Consider the following 17,410-nt stretch of genomic DNA (forward strand, 5'->3'; position numbering starts at 1 on the left):
AGTAACTCAGATATTACCCTGAGAAAGTATAGCCAACTGTATGAGATGGGGACACATGAAATAAACATTTTTAATGTTTTTTTTCTTTGCGTTTGCTTTATATAATTATCCTTGCTTGTTGCAGCCTCATTATAGCATTTGAACTTGGCTGGTAAAGTCTGTTACATTTATTTATTCCCTTCTGGTTCTAAGTGTGGATTTAATGATGCTTTCGGTAATTCTTACTGCTCTACCTCAACAGGACTGACCACAAACTTAGCCAGAGTTTCCTCTAATTGAATTAATTTCTTAATTTCCTGTCTAAGAACTTGAGCAACACAACAGCATGGCGAGACTCTTATCTTCAATAAACCACTAGAAAACCCAAAGTGCCACTGTGGTTCAAGCAGTAGAGCGCTCGCCTTGAGCTGAAGAGCACGGGGACAGCGCCCAAGCCCAGAGTTCAAGCCCCACGACCAACCAGAAATAAATAAATAAACTTTACAGCATCAACACGATAAATTATGAATTATGTATGTTTTTGCCCTATGACTCTTCCTGATATCTTTTATCCTCCACATAACACTCAAGATATGATTGCAGTAATTAAATTCACTTATCTTTGGCATTTTGTTGAGTGTAGCTAGATACAATCAAGAGCTTTGCTTGTTTTGTGTTTCCTGGCCCCCCTTTCTCATTCAGGACTGCTCAGAAAGAACAATCACTGTCCAGCCATCTTGCCATCCAACATCTCCATTACCCTCCTCGTTCCCCTCACTTCCTCACAGATGTTGTGTTTGAGAAGGTGCCTCCGTTAACTTTCTGCATGTAAAATTTTAGAGCTGAGTCTGTTTCTAAGGATCCCAAACCAACACAGCTGTTCCCCTTCCCGTTGTGTGGTAGCTTTGGTGGCCCTCTGTACCATGTGGTGTGGCCAGAAGATGGCAGGACTTCCACCTGCCCAGGCCTCCACTTCCCACCACCCCTGTTGGCAGCTATGAAATGTGAAGTGAAATATTTAAACTATCACCAAGGGACCAGGGGTAAACGTATTAGCCTTATCTTAAGGTACAGCTGTTCATGTCACAAAAACTGAAATAACCTCTAAACTCTCAGAGATAACATACATCACTCACAGCAATTATAAAACAAATGCAAGGGGAAAATAGAGTGTGAAAAAGAAAAAAGGAAAGAATGCAAAACTCAACACAAGCAAGCAAGGAGAGTACAAGTAAGAATATAGGCCAAATGGATTCATGATGCAGAATCTTTTTTTTTTTTTTTGTCAGTCATGGGGCTTGAAACTCAGGGCGTGGGCACTGTCCCTGAGCATATTTGCTCAAGGCTAGCACTCTACCACTTTGAGCCACCGCACCACTTCTAGTTTTCTTCCAGACTTTTTTTTTAAGTCTGTCAGGGGCTTGAACTCTGGGTCCCTCAGTTCTTTAGCTCAAGGCAAGTGCTCTACCACTTGAGCCACAGTGCCACTTCCAGCTTTTTCTATTTATGTGGTGCTGAGGAATTGAACCCAGGGCCTCATGCATGCGAGGCAAGCACTCTACCACTGAGCCACTTTCCCAGCCCCCTTCCAGACTTTCTTGTCCAGGCTGGTTTTGAACCATGATCCTCAGATCTCAGCTTCCCGAGTAGCTAGGATTACAAGTGTGAACTACCATTGCGCCCAGCTTGCCAAGAGTATTTTGTCTGAGCTCAGTCCGCAAACCAAGGATCAGCACTCACAGTGCTCAGGACAGAAAGTATCACATCTACATGCTCAAGACCACTAGTAAATTGTGCATTTTAATCTTTTCTCTGTTTGCAGCTAGTTAATTCAAAAATACCTCTCTTCTTCCCCCTGCCCCTGTATCTCCCCCAGCAAATCACCCGGTGAAACTCCCCTCGGGGCCAGCAGAGGCGCTGTTTTGATGTGGCCTCTGCCTTGGGCCAGTGTCCTGTCACCCAGAAGGATACTGCTGTCCTATCATTTATGAGCACAAGCAGAGAAGACACAGTCAAGGGCAGCCCATGCCTGTGCAGGCACTGCTGGTCCCAACCTTCAGAATCCCAGTGACTGCACACCACAGTGACTACTAATGGGTGTGAATCTCTCTCTCCTGAGCTGCATCCCCAGCAATGTGCTCAGATCCCAGCCTGGCCCACACTGGGGGTGGGGCAGCCTCCTTCCTCGTCTCATCCCTACTCTTGAGTCTAAGTGGTGCCCCTTTTCTCCTGGACCACTTTCTCCAAGAACTTCATTGCAGGCTGAGGTTAGGGCTGGGCAGATGTCTCTTCTTCAACTGCCATTCCTTTTGTGCATGTGTCTGCCAGTACTGGGGGCTTGAACTCATGAACTCAGGGCCAGGGCACTGTACCTTAGCTTTTTTCTTTCTCAAGGCTGGCACTCTACACTTGAACTATATCTCCTTCACTTCTGGCTTTTTGGTGGTTAATTGTAGATGATAGTCTCAAGGACTTTTCTGCCTGACTTGGAACCATGATCCTCAGATCTCAGCCTCTTGAATAGCTAGGATTACAGGAGTGAGCCACCGGCACCTGGCTCTGAACTTCACTCCTGATGTTAAGTTTGGTGAACTGTTTTCCTTGTGGGGAATTGTAAATGTGTGGCAATGAGCTGAGGAGGAGGGGCTCTCTCCTGTCCTGTCGTCACCTCCCAGGGACTTCTCACCATAAGAACATAACTCCACCTCAGCCCAAAGGAAGGATGCAAATTTAGGAAGCTATGGATCCAGGGATCTGTTCTTTGCAAGGAAATGGGTGCCCAGCTTATCACAGTACATATCCAGGATGTCTCCTTGGGCTGAGGAATCAGGCTGTGGGTCCCACATACCCCAGGATGGCTACCGAGGCCTGGAAGTACATCGAAGGGGACTGCCCTTCCTGTCACCTGACCTGGAATAGGAGGCCTCCTGTGAGGCTTCCAACAAAGCCATGTTGAGGTAGCTGAACGGGGCCTGCTTTCCACATTCCACAGGAGGCCCTAAAAACCTCTCTGCCCAGCCAGCTGCTGTCAGCCCCCTCTTGGCAGTGTGAATCTGTGATCCAGCTAAGGATTTTTGCCTTGGAAAAGAAGACAGATGCCACAGGAAAGGGCGACTTCAAGAGTACCAGGATCGCTGCCTTTTCCAGACTTCATGAAACAGGAAACAAAACAGGCTTCCAGAAGGAGATCAGGGAGGGGAGGGCACAAGGAGAAAAGACCTGTGCAGAGCAGATAGGCTGCCCACAGCCTCCCCCACCCCACCCCATGGCACAGAGCAAGCCCTCGACACATCCTCGAGGTGACCAGAAGGAACCAAGCACCTACCTGGGGCACCTGCTCGATGCTAAACAGCCTGGGGAGCTTCAGGCTCAGCATCTTGATGACAGGTGGGCCAGGCTGGTGGGGGACAGCCCCTGCCTCTCTCCAGGCCTCCTCAGGGCTTGGGCATCCTGGATTCCCTAGAAGAGGTCAACATGAAGACATCAGGTCAGCCTTTGCCAACACCAGCTGCATCCAGTAAGTCATTATTCAGTATCAGACACAGGCCCACAGAGGATGGCAGAAGATAGGGCTTCTTTTCAACCCACCATATGGTAGACCTTCACCCCAAGAGCACTGGCAAGAGCTAGTCATCCTAGTATGGTGATTGCTTTAACTGCAATGTTTTCTCCTTCAAAATCCCTAAGGATTTTGCTGGAACCTACATGACATGAAAGAGTGGGGTTAGCACCCTTATAAAAGAGAACTGAAGCCAGGCATCAGGGTTCACACTTGTCATCCTAGCTACTCAGGAGGCTGAGATCTGAGGGTCCCAACTTGAAAGCCAATCCAGACTTTCCTGCCCTGGCTGGCTTTGAACCCCAATCCATCTTTAGATCTCAGCCTCAGGAGTAGCTAGGATGACAAGGGTGAAATACCAGTGCCCAGCTTATGGCTGTTTTAATACAAAACTTTTCTTTTCTTCAAACTTTTCACTAAGAAAATTATAACAGCTATGAAAACCTTCCTACACTGAACAGCACAAAGTAGTTCTCCCTCCCTTCCTCCTATCTTGTAGATGAATGTTCCAGATAGAAAAGGACTTGTACAAGGTCACTCAGCCAGGACCTGGCAAAGCCAACATTAAACAGGGTTGCTAGGCAACCATGGGACACCACCCTGCCACAGAACCAGAAAGACCAGCGGCCCCACTCTGCCGGATCAAGGCCTGAGTCCACCAGAGGGAGAGAAAGACAGGCAGTGAGCTGGGGCAGTGGAGTCCATGCCTTGGCCAAATGTCCAGCAGTCTGGCTGCAGCCAGGGTCAGAAGCCCGACACGGCACAATTCCAAACACCTTCAGGCAGCCCTGGCACAGTGACCAGGGTTCTTCTTAGTATTATCCAAACTGCAGCTCACAATCTGTCTCACCATCACAAAGCTAATTCACTGAGCCATGACTAGTGTTTAAAAATAGAATAGCGCAGGGAAACAACAGAACACAATGTAACCAGAATGAGGCATGGCATCAAGGTGAGCATCACTTTGGGATATTGGTTCTGCCTATTATGTAGATCTTGTTACGTGACTGCATTATGATCAAAGGCTTACTGCTTACTGGCCACAGTCGGAAAAAAATACATGTACGGGGCCTGGCACTAGTGGCTCATGCCTGTAATCCTAGCTATTCAGGAAGCTGAGACCTGATAATGGCAGAAGCCAGCCCAGGCAAGAACATCTATGAGACTTTTATCTTCCATTTGCCACCAAAAAGCCAGAATCAGAGCTGTGGCTCAAGTGGTAGAGCACCAGACTTCAGTGAAAAAAGCCAAGTGAGAGCTTTAGACTCTTGAGTACCAGAGTCTAATCCTCAGTACCAGCACGCACGCGCACACACACACACACACACACACACACACACACCAAATGTCACAGGTCACCTGTACTGGCACACACACACACACACACACACACACACACACACACACACACACACACACACACACACACACACACACACACACACACACACCAAATGTCACAGGTCACCTGTACTGGCTTTGGCACCATATGGCTAAGGGACTCGAGGGTCCAAGGCTGCCAGCCGTCCCAAAGCCCCTCCTGATCCATTTTTACCTTAACAAGCACCCTGGATAGGCTGAACTTGGAGATGGCTCTGCAGAAGTATGGCAGGAGGGACTTAGGGTAAGACTTGGACTTAAAGCAGTTTGCAGCCCAGAGGGATGAACTTGGCCTGGCCGAGTAAGTATACCAGTTTTTCATCTTCGGCATTAATATCTGATTGGTCAGGGCTGGGGCAGTTCTATGAGAGGCCAAATTGAACAGTATCAACTCTTAAATGCTATACACATGCCTCGAGGTAATAGCATGATGTAGACCAGCACAGCGCCGGGACCACACAAAACCCATTCAGGAGAGGGTCCAGGGGCTGCAGTAGCTCCAAGGATGAGGGTCCCTAACCTGAGGTCCATGGAGATGCAAGCATGGGCCTCGTGTGTGTGTGGGGGGGGTGCGCACACGCGCGCATGCACTTGCACATGCGCACTTGTACATGCGCACAGATGTCACTGAAGACTGGCCACAGCTTGCATCCAATGCTCAGTGTTATGTACAAGTACCACCAGCCAAAGTAAAAACCACACCCAGGTGCCGGGGCACCCTGAGGAGTCCTGGCAGGGCAAAGCAGGGGTAGCAGCAGGCTCCCTAATCAGGTGTGCCCATCCATGAATGCAGGGCATTCTCCTTTATGTCAGTTCCTTCCTGCTGCCAGCCTTGGAACCTGGCCCAGCCCGCTGGGCAGGGCCTGGTATCTGCAGATGGAGAAGCCGGCTCAACAGGCTGGTGGCCTGGCCCTTCTCTGGGGAATCTCCTCACCCAGCAGTCACTGTGGGCCACCCAGGCAGAACACAGATACCCACAACCTTTCCCTGGTATCACTTCATCCTGGCCAGGCGTTGGGCCTAACCCCAAGCTTCAGGTCCTCTTCCCATCCAGTCTCTGCTGCCTTTCAGGCCCGCCACACTCTGCTTCCTCCAGGATGAACACTCACCGGCTTGCTCTCCCTCCATGGACCCTGGAGCTGCACAGGCTCACATATCAGTGCTTCAGGCTCTGCTCCTCCACGCTCTCTGGTTCTCTGGACCCTGGTCTATACCCTGCCTCAGAAGTACCTTGTGAGTCACGCACACCCATTTTCTGCCTGGAACACAGCCCGTAGCCAGCCACTTGGTGGACAGAAATGGTCAGACTAGATTGACTTCATTCTATGCATCTTCAGGGGTAGTCATTTTGAGAGCTACAGTTTAGATTCCTGTGAGATGACACTTGACATAAGAAACTTAAATCTAGTCATCCTAGCTACTCAGGAGGCTGAGATCAGAGGATCCTGGTTCAAAGCTAGCCTAAGTAGGAAAGTCCAGATGACTTATCTCCAATTCATCACCAAAAAGCCAAAAAAGCCAGATGTGGAAGTGTTGGTCAAGTAGCAGAGCACCAGCCTTGAGTGAAAAAGCTAAGGGACAAAAACCAGGACCAATACCAAACAAACACTCCTCAATTTTAACAAGATAGGACACCAACCCCAAATGGTAACCACAGAGGGAACTGGAGGCAGAGTGCTGAGGGAGGGTTTCGAGCTCTCTGTAAGTTTTGCAAAACTTTTCTGTAAACCTACAACTTCTCTAAATAAAATCTACTAAGAAAAAAAGTAGGGCAAATAAACAACTCTGGCCCACGCTAAGATTTCTGGTTCTTTCTCCTAATGAATCCATCAGAAGCTACAAATCCCCTCCCCTGGCCCTGTCACTTCCGCTGGACACCCCAAGCCTGATGTTTGTCCGGCTGATCACAGGAGAGAGAACCAGGTGGTTCTAGCCACAGGCTCAGAGCACCCCGCGTCCCGACCACTATTTCCCATGAGCTGGGAAATGGCTCTAGTGTTGGAAGTCGGGAAAACAAGGCAGTGTCCAGTTGAGTTTTGCAATTTAAAAATATGAGACTGTGGTCAGGCACCGGTGGCTCACATCTGTAATCCTAGCTACTCAGGAAGCTGAGATCTAAGAATTCAGGTTTGAAGCCAGGCCAGGCAGTAAAGTCCGTGAGACTCATTTCCAAGTAACTGCCAGTAAGCCAGAAGTAATACAGTGGTTCAAGTGGTAGAGCGCTAGCCTTACGCTCAAAGAGGCTCAAGGACAGAGTCCAGGCTCTGAGTTCAAGCCCCACAACCAACAACAATAACAAAAAAAAAAATATATGAGACTCCATCTCAGGAGGAAAGTTAAGGCTTCAGATAGCTGTGAGGGCCACAGGGAGGTGATATTTAGAGTCCAAAGAGCCCCTGAGAGAGAAAAACACAGGACAGAGAACCCCAGGATGAGGGACAGATGGGGCAAAACAGGGTGTGTGTGATGGTGGAGATTCACCCAGAGCCTCAATTTCTTGTGGGTTTGGCATGGAAGGAATTGTGTGTTGGGGGTGGGGGGGAAGAGATGGAGGTTGGGCCTCCATTTTTGAAGATGGAAGTTGGTTGCAGAAGTTGTGGGCAGGGCTTGGGAGCCAGCCAGATGAAAGGGAAAAGCAGTACAGAGCCGGGCAGAGCAAGCACAAGACCCTGAGTTCAAATCTCAGTATTGCTTTTCCCCCACCCACCCCCAAAACAAAACCTGCCAAGAAAAGGATAATTTCTCTCAAGCTCTTTCAGGACCAGCCACTGGCTGGCGCCAGGTTGCTATGACATTAGAGCTCAGTGAAGGAATTGAATGGTTTTGGGGGGTGGAGAGGAGGCTGCTGTAAATATTTACAGGCAGGCAAGCACTACACATCTGGACAGAGCACACAGCAGAGAAAAGCAGGAAAGGATCCAAGCCAGCTGGGGAAGTGACTTTGCTCCATGCAATTCTGCACCGTGGAGCTGGTAAAAATGTTACAGACCTGCAGTAACCAATGCAGAACAGCATCCAGGATAGCTGTCAGTCAAAGAAAGCAGGTTGCAGGGCTGAGCAAATCATGCAGTAATACCAGCCATATCAAACTGTTACATTTTACTGCTTGTATTTACTGACAAAGCTATCCCCAGCCCCTCAAGTGTTGGCCAAAGTGCTTTCAATAAGTAGCCAGAAGCAGGCCAACCAATTCAGTGATTGCTTTCCCCAGCTTCTATCTACTTCCTCGACACAAGAGGAGATCCATAATGAGTACGAGGTGGCTGTGGTCATGCTCCAAAACAACAACAGGAGCAAGCAGGCGCAGTGAGGATCCTCCGACCCTGTGCCTGTCAACCAGGAGGTGCAAACATGGGGCTTCCTTGTAACTTCTCTGAGAAGGAAGTACATGTCTACACCTTCCTGCGCATGTCTCCAACCTGCTTGCTGGTCCCCTATTCAGGGTAGCCAGGCCTACATCCTGCAGCCTACCACACATCTGGAAAAGCCATCAAATTGAAGGTCCAGGGGCTCATTCTAGTCACTACCTTGAGTGGTTGAGACTGGAGGAAGGTGGAAGATTTTTATACCACCACCACCCCCTCACCCCCCTACCTCCCTACTGGCAAATTCCACCTTGCCCTCCTCTCCCCTCCCCTCTCTGGTCCTGTGCTGGTGCTCTAAGCCTCTCTAGATGGCAGGGCTGGGCTTCACTCACTCCCAGACATGGCGGGGAGGGGGGGGGGCAGAAAAGACATCTCAAGCACAAGGTCCTGAGTTCAAAACCCCAGTACTGTTCAACCCATCCTCTCCCTCAAAGAAGACCTACCCAGTGCCTCTGAGGAGTTCGAGAAGGGCAGGCAGGGCAGGGAAAGGCAGTGGAGGAGGCAGAGTTTGAAGCAGATCATAAGAAGGTGAAGGCTGTATTTGGCAGAGAGGAAGCAGTGTCTCCTGGGGGAGCTGGGAGCCCGCAGGCAGGCAGTAGACAGGTGACTGGCTGGCCCTGCTCCAGACAGACAGGAGATGGGGAGGGGGCATGGTTTGGTGGGGGTGGGGGTACAGGAAGCAGTACTCCCAGATGTATTCTGATTTGGAGGGGGACTCCAGAGGGTGCAGGGAAATCACCTTCCCCGCTCTCCTCTGACTATTTGCATCCCAGTTTTCCTTGGTGATCATTAACCAAGCTTTATCCATTGGGCCTAGGGGGGAGGGAGGCCTAGTGGAAGGAGGGGTGCAGTGACCGTCAACCAATAAACTAGTGGATTAGCCATTTTAAGTAATCATTACCCAAAGATCACACTACACAGGCCAGGAGGAAAGATGTGGAGGCAAGGAGCTGGGAGGTGGAACTGGCAGAGGGAAGGGGAGGTCACTGGGGGGGGGGTCAGGTCTAGTGGGGGCAGGGCAGATGGCCCCACTGCCAATTTGGGCCTGGTGGGCGCAGCCTGTGGTGAGCAGGGCTGGTGGTCTGGTGAAAGGTACCCTGTGGGCAAAGCCCTGGGTAGGGGCGGGGCCCTGGGTAAGGGGCATGGCCTGGCATAAGGGGCCAGGTCTAGTGGACAGGGACCTCCCCCTCGCCCCCCCCCACCCTAAAGGACTTAAGCTTTTACCCACCCTGTCCCTTGAAGTCAGCTCCTTCTGGATGCAAGAACTTTCTAATCCTCATTTTCCTCTAAAATTGAGGTGGTGCTGCCTTCAAATCCTGTGTAGTTCCCCAGCTTTCCTCTGAGGTCCCTGCTTAAGCAGAGGCCTTTCCAGTGTATCTGCCCTGTGTGCATCAGTGCTTGGTGCCCAGTAGGTTTCAATAAGCATCCAATAGGGCTGGGAAGGTGGCTCAGTGGTAGAGCGAATGCCTTGCATGCCAGAGGCCCTGGGTTTGATTCCTCAGCACCACATAAGCAAAAAGAAAAAAGCCGGAAATGGCACTGTGGCTCAAGTGGTAGAGCACTAGCCTTGAGCTGAAGAGCTGAGGGACAGCGCCCAGGCCCAGAGTACAGGCCCCACGACCGGAGCCCCCCCTCCAAAAAAATAAGCATCCAATAGCTGTGCAACTAAGGGCACCCTGCCTTCTTCTGCTGGCCCCAGGCTATGGGATACACTGCAAAATTAATTCTCCCCTCTGATAGTGAGGATGGACTGACCGTATTATCCTGCTAACTAGTGACACATTTCACCATGTTTGAATGCAGCCAAAGATTACAAAGCCCAGTGGCTAACATGACATGAGGTCAGACTTCCAGCATTGAACACCAGTGTTTCCCTAAGGGCTGAAGCAAAATGCATTCTTCAAAAAAAAAAAAAATCCAAGGAGTAGATCCCTCTAAATCAGCCCCCTGAAAAACACACAGAATAGAGCCTGGAGGTGAAGATAGTAACTCAACCTTCTTGAGCTTCCAGAAGGCCACGGGCTGGCCCCACACTGGCCTTGGATGCTGACTAGGTCCACCTAGAACCTGGTAGGGCCAAGAAGGAAGACTTTGCAGTCAGTAGGTGGCAAGGGGGTGGGGTTTGAAGGCTTCTCATCCTCATTGCCCCCCAACCCCCACCCCTTCCTGCCCAGAAAGCCCAGCTGCCATGGTGGAAAAGGGCTAAGGGGAGGGAGGGACCTGGGAAAAGTGGATAAACAAATTGACTGCATAATTAAGATAATGAGTTGGGCTGCAGGACCTGGGTGGAGCCTCCAGGGGAGACTCAGTCGGTGGTGGTGATCCTTGTGCTTTCTGCTACCTTTTTTGCACTCAGGAGACAGCCCTGAAGGAGCCATAATCCCCCACAGGAATGCAAGACCCAGAGTCCATGGCCAGTTCCCCTGTCCCCCCCCAGCTCAGGTCCCCAGGCCGCCTCTCTGACAGAGACAGCATGTCCAGCTTTGTGGGCGCAAGTATGCAGGAAGGCCCTGTCTGTCCCTTCCTTTCAGCAGCCGTCACCCATGGTGGCCTTGGCCAGACTCTGAAGATTCCATGGGTCAGGTGTCCCTGGGCCTCCGACGGACTTCCTTTCTTACTTCCCCATTGTCTCCACCTTCCTGTGTGCTGAGTTCTGCCCCTTCCCTGTCCATTCTGCCAACCACAAGCCATCTGGCTGCATGGGGACACATCCTTAAGTGGGGCCCATAGACCTTGCACCCCACAGGCCCTCCCTTTGCTTCCCAGCCACCAGGAGATGAACAGTTTGTCCCACCCCACTCTCCCATCACCATGTGTGCGGCCTCACACAGGCTCAGGGCAACTGGTCCCAGGACAGAGGCTGGAGTCTGCAGGACTGCCAGCCAGCCTGAAGATGTCCCAGTGACCTGCAAGTTGTCTCAGAGGTGAGATGTGCCTTCCTGCTCAGGGACCGGAAGCTGTCCAGCACCTCTCTACCCACTTCCCTCAGTTTCCTCCCTTCTGTCTTCTGGAGTCCAGATGGATGCCATTTCCTCCAGGAAGCCGTGACCCCCAGCAGCAATGGATTTCAATGAGAAGAATTCTCCCAGGGGATAATGTCTGGGGACATTTTTAACTGTCACCCTAGGAGAAGAGGTGAGGGCATGGCTAATGGCTTCTAAGTGTATAAAGCCAGGAATGTTGGTAAGCTCCCAAACCCCCTGTAAGTGAAGAACTGGCCTACAACAAAGTTGTTTGCTCTAGGATGTCAGTCACAGCAAGATTGATATGCCAGCCTTGGGCCACCATGCCCTGTGACACACATCCACCCCTCTCTGCCACACCCCATTGCCACCCAAGCTTTAACTATAAAGTCACTGGCCAAGTTCCATGCGCTCAAGTTTTAGGGTGTGATTAAACGAATGCAAGTCTCTGTTCATAACTGATACAGACTATGACAGGGCACCTGAGTTCAGAGACGAGTCAAGCTCAGAGACAGAGTCAAGTTCAGAGACAGAATCCAATTCAGAGATGGAGTCAAGTTCAGAGATGGAGTCATGGTCAGAGATTGGTCAGAGATAGAGTCAAGGTCAGAGACTGAGCACAGTGCTAGTTAGCAGGGCTGCCGGGTGAGTTAGTGTTTGGGGTACCAGGCTCAGCTTGGGGAAACTGAGAAGACACCACATGGCAGTTCTTACAGAAGTATGCTTTATGACAATGAGTTACACTTGGAAAACCTGTTCAAAGGCTAAATTTTATGTTTTATCTATTTTACCACCATAACAAAACAGCCAACAAAGCAAAGCAAAATACCACGGCACATCTACCTCTCCCACAGGAAGCTTCTGGGTATTAACTGTCCCCCTTCTGTCCCCCATAGCACACACCGGGCCCAGGGGACAGCACAATATCCTACACTAGAACCAAGAATGAATTCTTCTAACCGATCCTTCTGGAATATTCCAACCTAGACTCAGAACGGTGACTTCTCTCCAAAATTCTTCAGCAACCCCGCACCCTAGCATGAAGCAACAGGCCAGAACTGGGTCGGTGGACGTGGATTAATAAGAATATAAACAGAACAAGCAGCTTGCCATATCTCTAAGCTGATTCACTTCCTGTGTCCCCCACTCCCAGGACAGGGAGCAAGGCAAATGTAGGGGCAAAACTGCATGCTGGGCAGGGACCCTGGATCTGTCACCACACTGCCCTGCCCTGGAAGCCACTGACCCCAGGGGGAGCCCAGACCACAGGCCTGCCTCCCATCCCCACCTTCTTACATAACCCCAGGCCTGGATGGCCCAGAACTTGGCCGTGGCCCTCAGCAAGGACCAGCGGGCCTTGTGTTTTCCTCCTCCACTTGATCATATCCACTGATCCTCATTAACACATGGTCCATGCCCACCACACTCAAAGAACCCCTGTCCCAAGCTGGGTGCTGGTGCTCACACCTGTAATCCCAATCACTCAGGAAGCTGAGATCTGAGGATCACGGTTCAAAGCTGGCCTGGACAGGAAAGTCCACGAGACACTGTGCGTGCACGCATGCGCACGCGCGCACACACACACACACACAATCTTAAGAGGTGACGTTCATCCAGACAAAATGCCCCTGCTTGAGGCTCCAGTCCACACCATCAGGAACACTGGGATGGTTCTGGGCTTACATCAAGGTCAGGAGGCAGAACACTTGTCCTGATAAAAACCTCACTTAAAGATGCTGAGCGGGGAGGGAGCGAAACTTCGGGTCCCGCATTGGGAGACACTCCGCATCTGTGATTTTCTCTCTCATCTACAGGTGCCTCCCTTATTATGCTGTATCATCTCATCAATGTCCAGATGAGGAGCCAAAATGGAGCCTCAAACAGTGGCCCAGGTCCCCAGTTGCTGGTGTCACCAGGTACTAAGGAGCACTGACTCACATGGGTACTTTTCCACAGCTGAGGCCCAGTCACCCAGCCGAGTCCTAGTGATGGTGGCGATGATAAGAAGGGCAGGCACCGGAATGCACTGACCCCACCCATGGCTCAGGTCGCGGCCTCCCTCATTCCAGAAGCACGCCCACACAGGGCTGGGGTAGGGGAAGGGGTGCAGCAGGAAGCACTATCTCAGACACACAGGAGAAGGCACCACCAGCTTAGTTTTTCAGTAAAAGCATTATCATTGCTCCTTACCTGCCCTGACTCCTTCTTCAACTTTCCCAAGCAGCTTTGAAAACTCTTACCCATCCTTCAAGGCCCAACTTCTCCAATACCCTCCTGTAACTCTGAGACTCAGCAAGTGCACGCCAACCCTTATTTTGGCAATCCATAAATGCATGGAAAAAGAAGTTTGGGGCCAGTGGCAGGGCAGTCCCCCATGGATTCCCCGGGACTCTTCCATTGCTTCCTGGGACAGCCATGTGCTTGGCCCAGGAACTGCTTCTCTGGTCCTGAAGTCCAGGGAGCCTCATCCCTTCCTAGCCATGCAGACCTGGGAGGGGCAGCGGGGAGCAGAGACCTGGCTCTGACTAACTTGAATCTAGCCAGGATCAGTAACAGCTCTGCCTCCACCAGTCATCCTTAAACCCTTGTCCTTCTCAGAGCCTGGACAATGAGTAAGGGTGGAGTGGACCGATCTATTTACTCTGTACCTTAACACACTTACCTAACACAACCTACTTCCTAACATGGAGAAGAGCTGACAAGCCAGATTTTAAACATAATTAAAAATATATCAGAAAGCCGGGCGCCAGAGGTTCACACCTGTAATCCTAGCTATTCAGGAGGCTAAGATTTGAAGATAGGGGTTCAAAGCCATTTCAGGCAGGAAAGTCTGTGAGACTCTTATCTCCGATTAACTACCAGAAAACCGGAGGTGGAGCTGTGGCTCAAAGTGGTAGAAGGCAAGCCTTGAGCAAAAAAGTTCAAGGACAGCATTCAAGGTCCTGCGTTCAAGCCCTAGGACTGACAATAAATATATATTATATATATTATACATATATATATATATATTTTAGATACAAGAAAGGCTGTGGAAGATGAAGCAGAGAATACAGCTCCCACCAAAGCTTATCCTAGCCTGACAACCACCCCCTCCTCCCGCCACCGCAGGCCTCTGTGGGATCCGCACTGAGCCCACCAACAACTGAAAGCCAGCGGGGTCCTCCACTAGGGAATAGAGCCCACCAGCAGCGGGACCCTCAAGTCCTGGCTGAGTTTGAAGACCTCCTCCTGAGCAGGGTAGGCAGCACCAGGGCAGGGCTGAGGAGCTATCTGCATTCCTGCACTGCTTCCCTTCTGCCCAGCTTTGGGTGACACTGTATGCCTCCTGCCCTGTCCCCTCCCTGCACCATAGGGTGGCCTTCTCCTTACACAGAAACTGAGGCGTGCACAAAAGCCCTGTTCTCATGAAGGCCTGATTTGTGTGTGCATGTATCAGGGCTTGAGCTCAGAGTCTGGGTACTGTCCCAGAGCTTTTTCATTCAAGGCTGGTGCTCTACCACTTGAGCCACAGCTCCACTTCTGCTTTTTATTTGCTGGTTAATTGGAGGGGTCACAACCCAACTGAGAAGCCAGGTGTTCTCTGACTCTGTCTGTCTGTCTGTCTGTCTGTCTGTCTGTCTGCCTGCCTGCCTGCCTGCCTGTCTGTTTGTCTGTCTGTCTGTGTCTGTCTGTCTGTCTGTCTGTCTGTCTGTCTGTCTCTCTCTCTCTCTCTCTCTCTCTCTCTCTCTCTCTCTCTCTCACACACACACACACACACACACACACACACACACACAAAAGAGTCATCTCAGGTTTGTCTTTCAGAACACAGATTCCTTTGGATCTCTCAGAAAACCATACAGCTCTGAGTGGCAGAGGCTCCTCCCTGTAACCCCAGCTACTCAGGAGGCTGAAATCTATGGACCAGAGTTCAAAGACAGCCTGGGCAGGAAAATCCCACCCAAAAGCCAAAAGTTGAGCTGTTGACTCACATGGTAGAGCACCAGCCTTGAGTGAAAAGGGTCAGTGTCAGCACCTAAGCTCTAAATTCAAGCCCTCATACCAACACACACACACACACACACACACACACACACACACACACACACACACGCATGCACGCACGCAGAGAAATACAGATTCTCTCCTCCCTGAGTTGTGTGCGAGGAAACTGAGGCAAGCAAAGCAAATTCTTTGCCTGAGCTGTGACCTCCACATGGCATTGAGAGAACCAAGCCAAGCAGACCAGCGTTTCCAAAAGCAATCCTGGGGAACAGGTCAGGATAGCCCTGGGCACCATGCTCAGCACCCACTCTCCTTGGCCTGACAGGAAGTGGAGGAAGGGTACAGAAAGCCCACCTTCTGGCTGGAAAAGCACCCAGGATCCTGGCTCAGAGGGCCGGAAGGGACTCAGTAGAGTGGTGTTGGGCCCTGTCTGGTCCTACTTTTCAGTGACCTTCCTGAAAAGGCAGGGGCCTGGTAGCCAGAAAGTGCTCTATTGCTCATGTCCCCCAGTCCAGGGAGCCCCGTTTGTGCCAGGTCAGCGCTAAGGCTACCTGCAGGGGAGCTGGCGGGTTCTGGGCCCAACTTCCTAAGGGAATTTGACTCCTCCAGGAGGCGCCCACTGTACTAGAGGTGCCTGCTCTGTCTCTCCTTGTGCCCTGCACTCAGGAGAACCCTGGGAAGGGCGGGGGGAGTTCCTGCAGATGAAAGTGGACATGGAGGTGCAGAAGAAGTCCTATGGTCCAGAAGGATGAGTCCAACACTGGCAAACTCCACCAGCACTGACCACCACCGACTTAACCTGAGTCTCCTTTCCACGGTCCTGCACCTCCCACCTCCTTCTACTGGTACCCCAGATTCACCCCACTTCTTCTCTACCCCTGGAGGAAGGGGCTTTCTCCATCATCCCCCCACCCCGTGCATCTCCCCGCGGAGCTGAGCCCTCCCCAGCCTAAGGAGGGGGAGGGTGATGCCCTTTCTGCACCCCTTAGAGCCAGAGCAAATTGAGGGGTCCCCGCCAACCATTCTCCCCTCCTCCCTCAGGGAGGCAATCACCAGGGAGCTCAGCCCTGAGCAAGGTGGGGAAGGTGGAGGCTGGGGAAGGGGGGGAGATGGAGGCCCAAGAGGTGGAGGCCAGGGACAGGTGAGGGAGGGAGGCCTGGGAGATGGAGGCCAGGGGCTCGAACTACCTCCACCCCCCACTCTGCCTTGTCTCCCTTCTGGCTGGGTTTGGCAAGAGTCGGAAGACGCAAACTTCCCTTAAGAAAATCTCTAGCCACACTATCTCCATCCAAGCATTTGTTTTTAAAGGGTTGGGGGCTCCGACCTGCGCCCCATAGTAACGGGGAGCCCGGGTGCGGGTGGAGGCGGCTGTGCCGCGCGCGGCAGGCGCTAACTTCCCAGGACGGGGCGCGGGGATGGGGATGGGGCGCGTGGACAGGGCACGTGGACGGGGCGCGGGGACGGGGTGCAGGAACGAGGAAGGGGTATGGGGACGGGGTGCGGGAACAGGGGTCCAAGCAGGGTCCGCCCTCGGTCACCTTGTCGGGGTCTCGCGTCCTGGGGCGCAGGGACGGGCGCTGCTCCGAGGCGGCCTGGGCCCGGGCACCTGGCCGGCGGCCGCGCCTCCCTCCGGGTCCCGCCCAGGGCCCGCCTGGGTCCGCCCCGTTGGGGAGCCGGGCGGGGCGCTGCCCGGGGAGGAGCCGAGCGCAGTGGGCGGTAGGGGCCCTGAACCCCAGCTGCATCTCCAGGGCCACCGCCTCCTGGCCAGGGCACCGGCCTGTCTCCAACAGCAAGAGGCGGCCCGCCCACCCAGGCCCTTCTGCCCCTGCACCTCCACCCCTGCAACCCACACCCGGCCCTTCCCCTCCATCCCACACCCCTGCAACCCACACCCGGCCCTTCCCCTCCATCCCACACCCCTGCAGCCCACACCTGGCCCTTCCCCCCCACACCCCTGCAGCCCACACCTGGCCCTTCTCCCCCCCATTCCTGCAGCCCACACCTGGCCCTTCTCCCCCCCCCATCCCTGCAGCCTACAACTGGCCTTTCTCTCCCCCCTCCCCCCTGCAGCCCACACCTAGTCCTCCTCCCCCTTACCCCTCCCCCCTGCAGCCTATATCTGCCCCTACACACACACCCTAGCAGCAACCCAGATAGGGCTACTCCAGGTACAGAAGGGG

General features: G+C 52.4%; 1 protein-coding gene across 2 annotated transcripts in view; it reads right to left on the reverse strand.

The window, feature by feature from the left end:
- The window catches only part of Paqr5 (progestin and adipoQ receptor family member 5), a 34,326-nt gene extending 17,455 nt beyond the window's left edge, over positions 1 to 16,871 (reverse strand). Inside the window, exons 1-2 of one of the 2 annotated variants that reach the window (XM_070043012.1) lie at positions 16,769 to 16,871; positions 3,305 to 3,438 (exon numbers count right to left, since the gene is read on the reverse strand). In XM_070043012.1, the coding sequence (XP_069899113.1) occupies positions 3,305 to 3,355 (51 nt within the window). In that variant the 5' untranslated portion in view covers positions 3,356 to 3,438; positions 16,769 to 16,871. Of the gene's footprint in view, positions 1 to 3,304; positions 3,439 to 8,726; positions 8,747 to 16,768 lie in introns of those variants that run through there. The other variant, XM_070043013.1, reaches the window with a different exon arrangement.
- Positions 16,872 to 17,410: the final 539 nt, after the last annotated feature.

This window comes from Dipodomys merriami, unplaced genomic scaffold (genome assembly GCF_024711535.1).
Source record: "Dipodomys merriami isolate MVZ:Mamm:240054 unplaced genomic scaffold, mDipMer1.0.p SCAF_33, whole genome shotgun sequence".
Lineage (NCBI taxonomy): Eukaryota > Metazoa > Chordata > Mammalia > Rodentia > Heteromyidae > Dipodomys > Dipodomys merriami.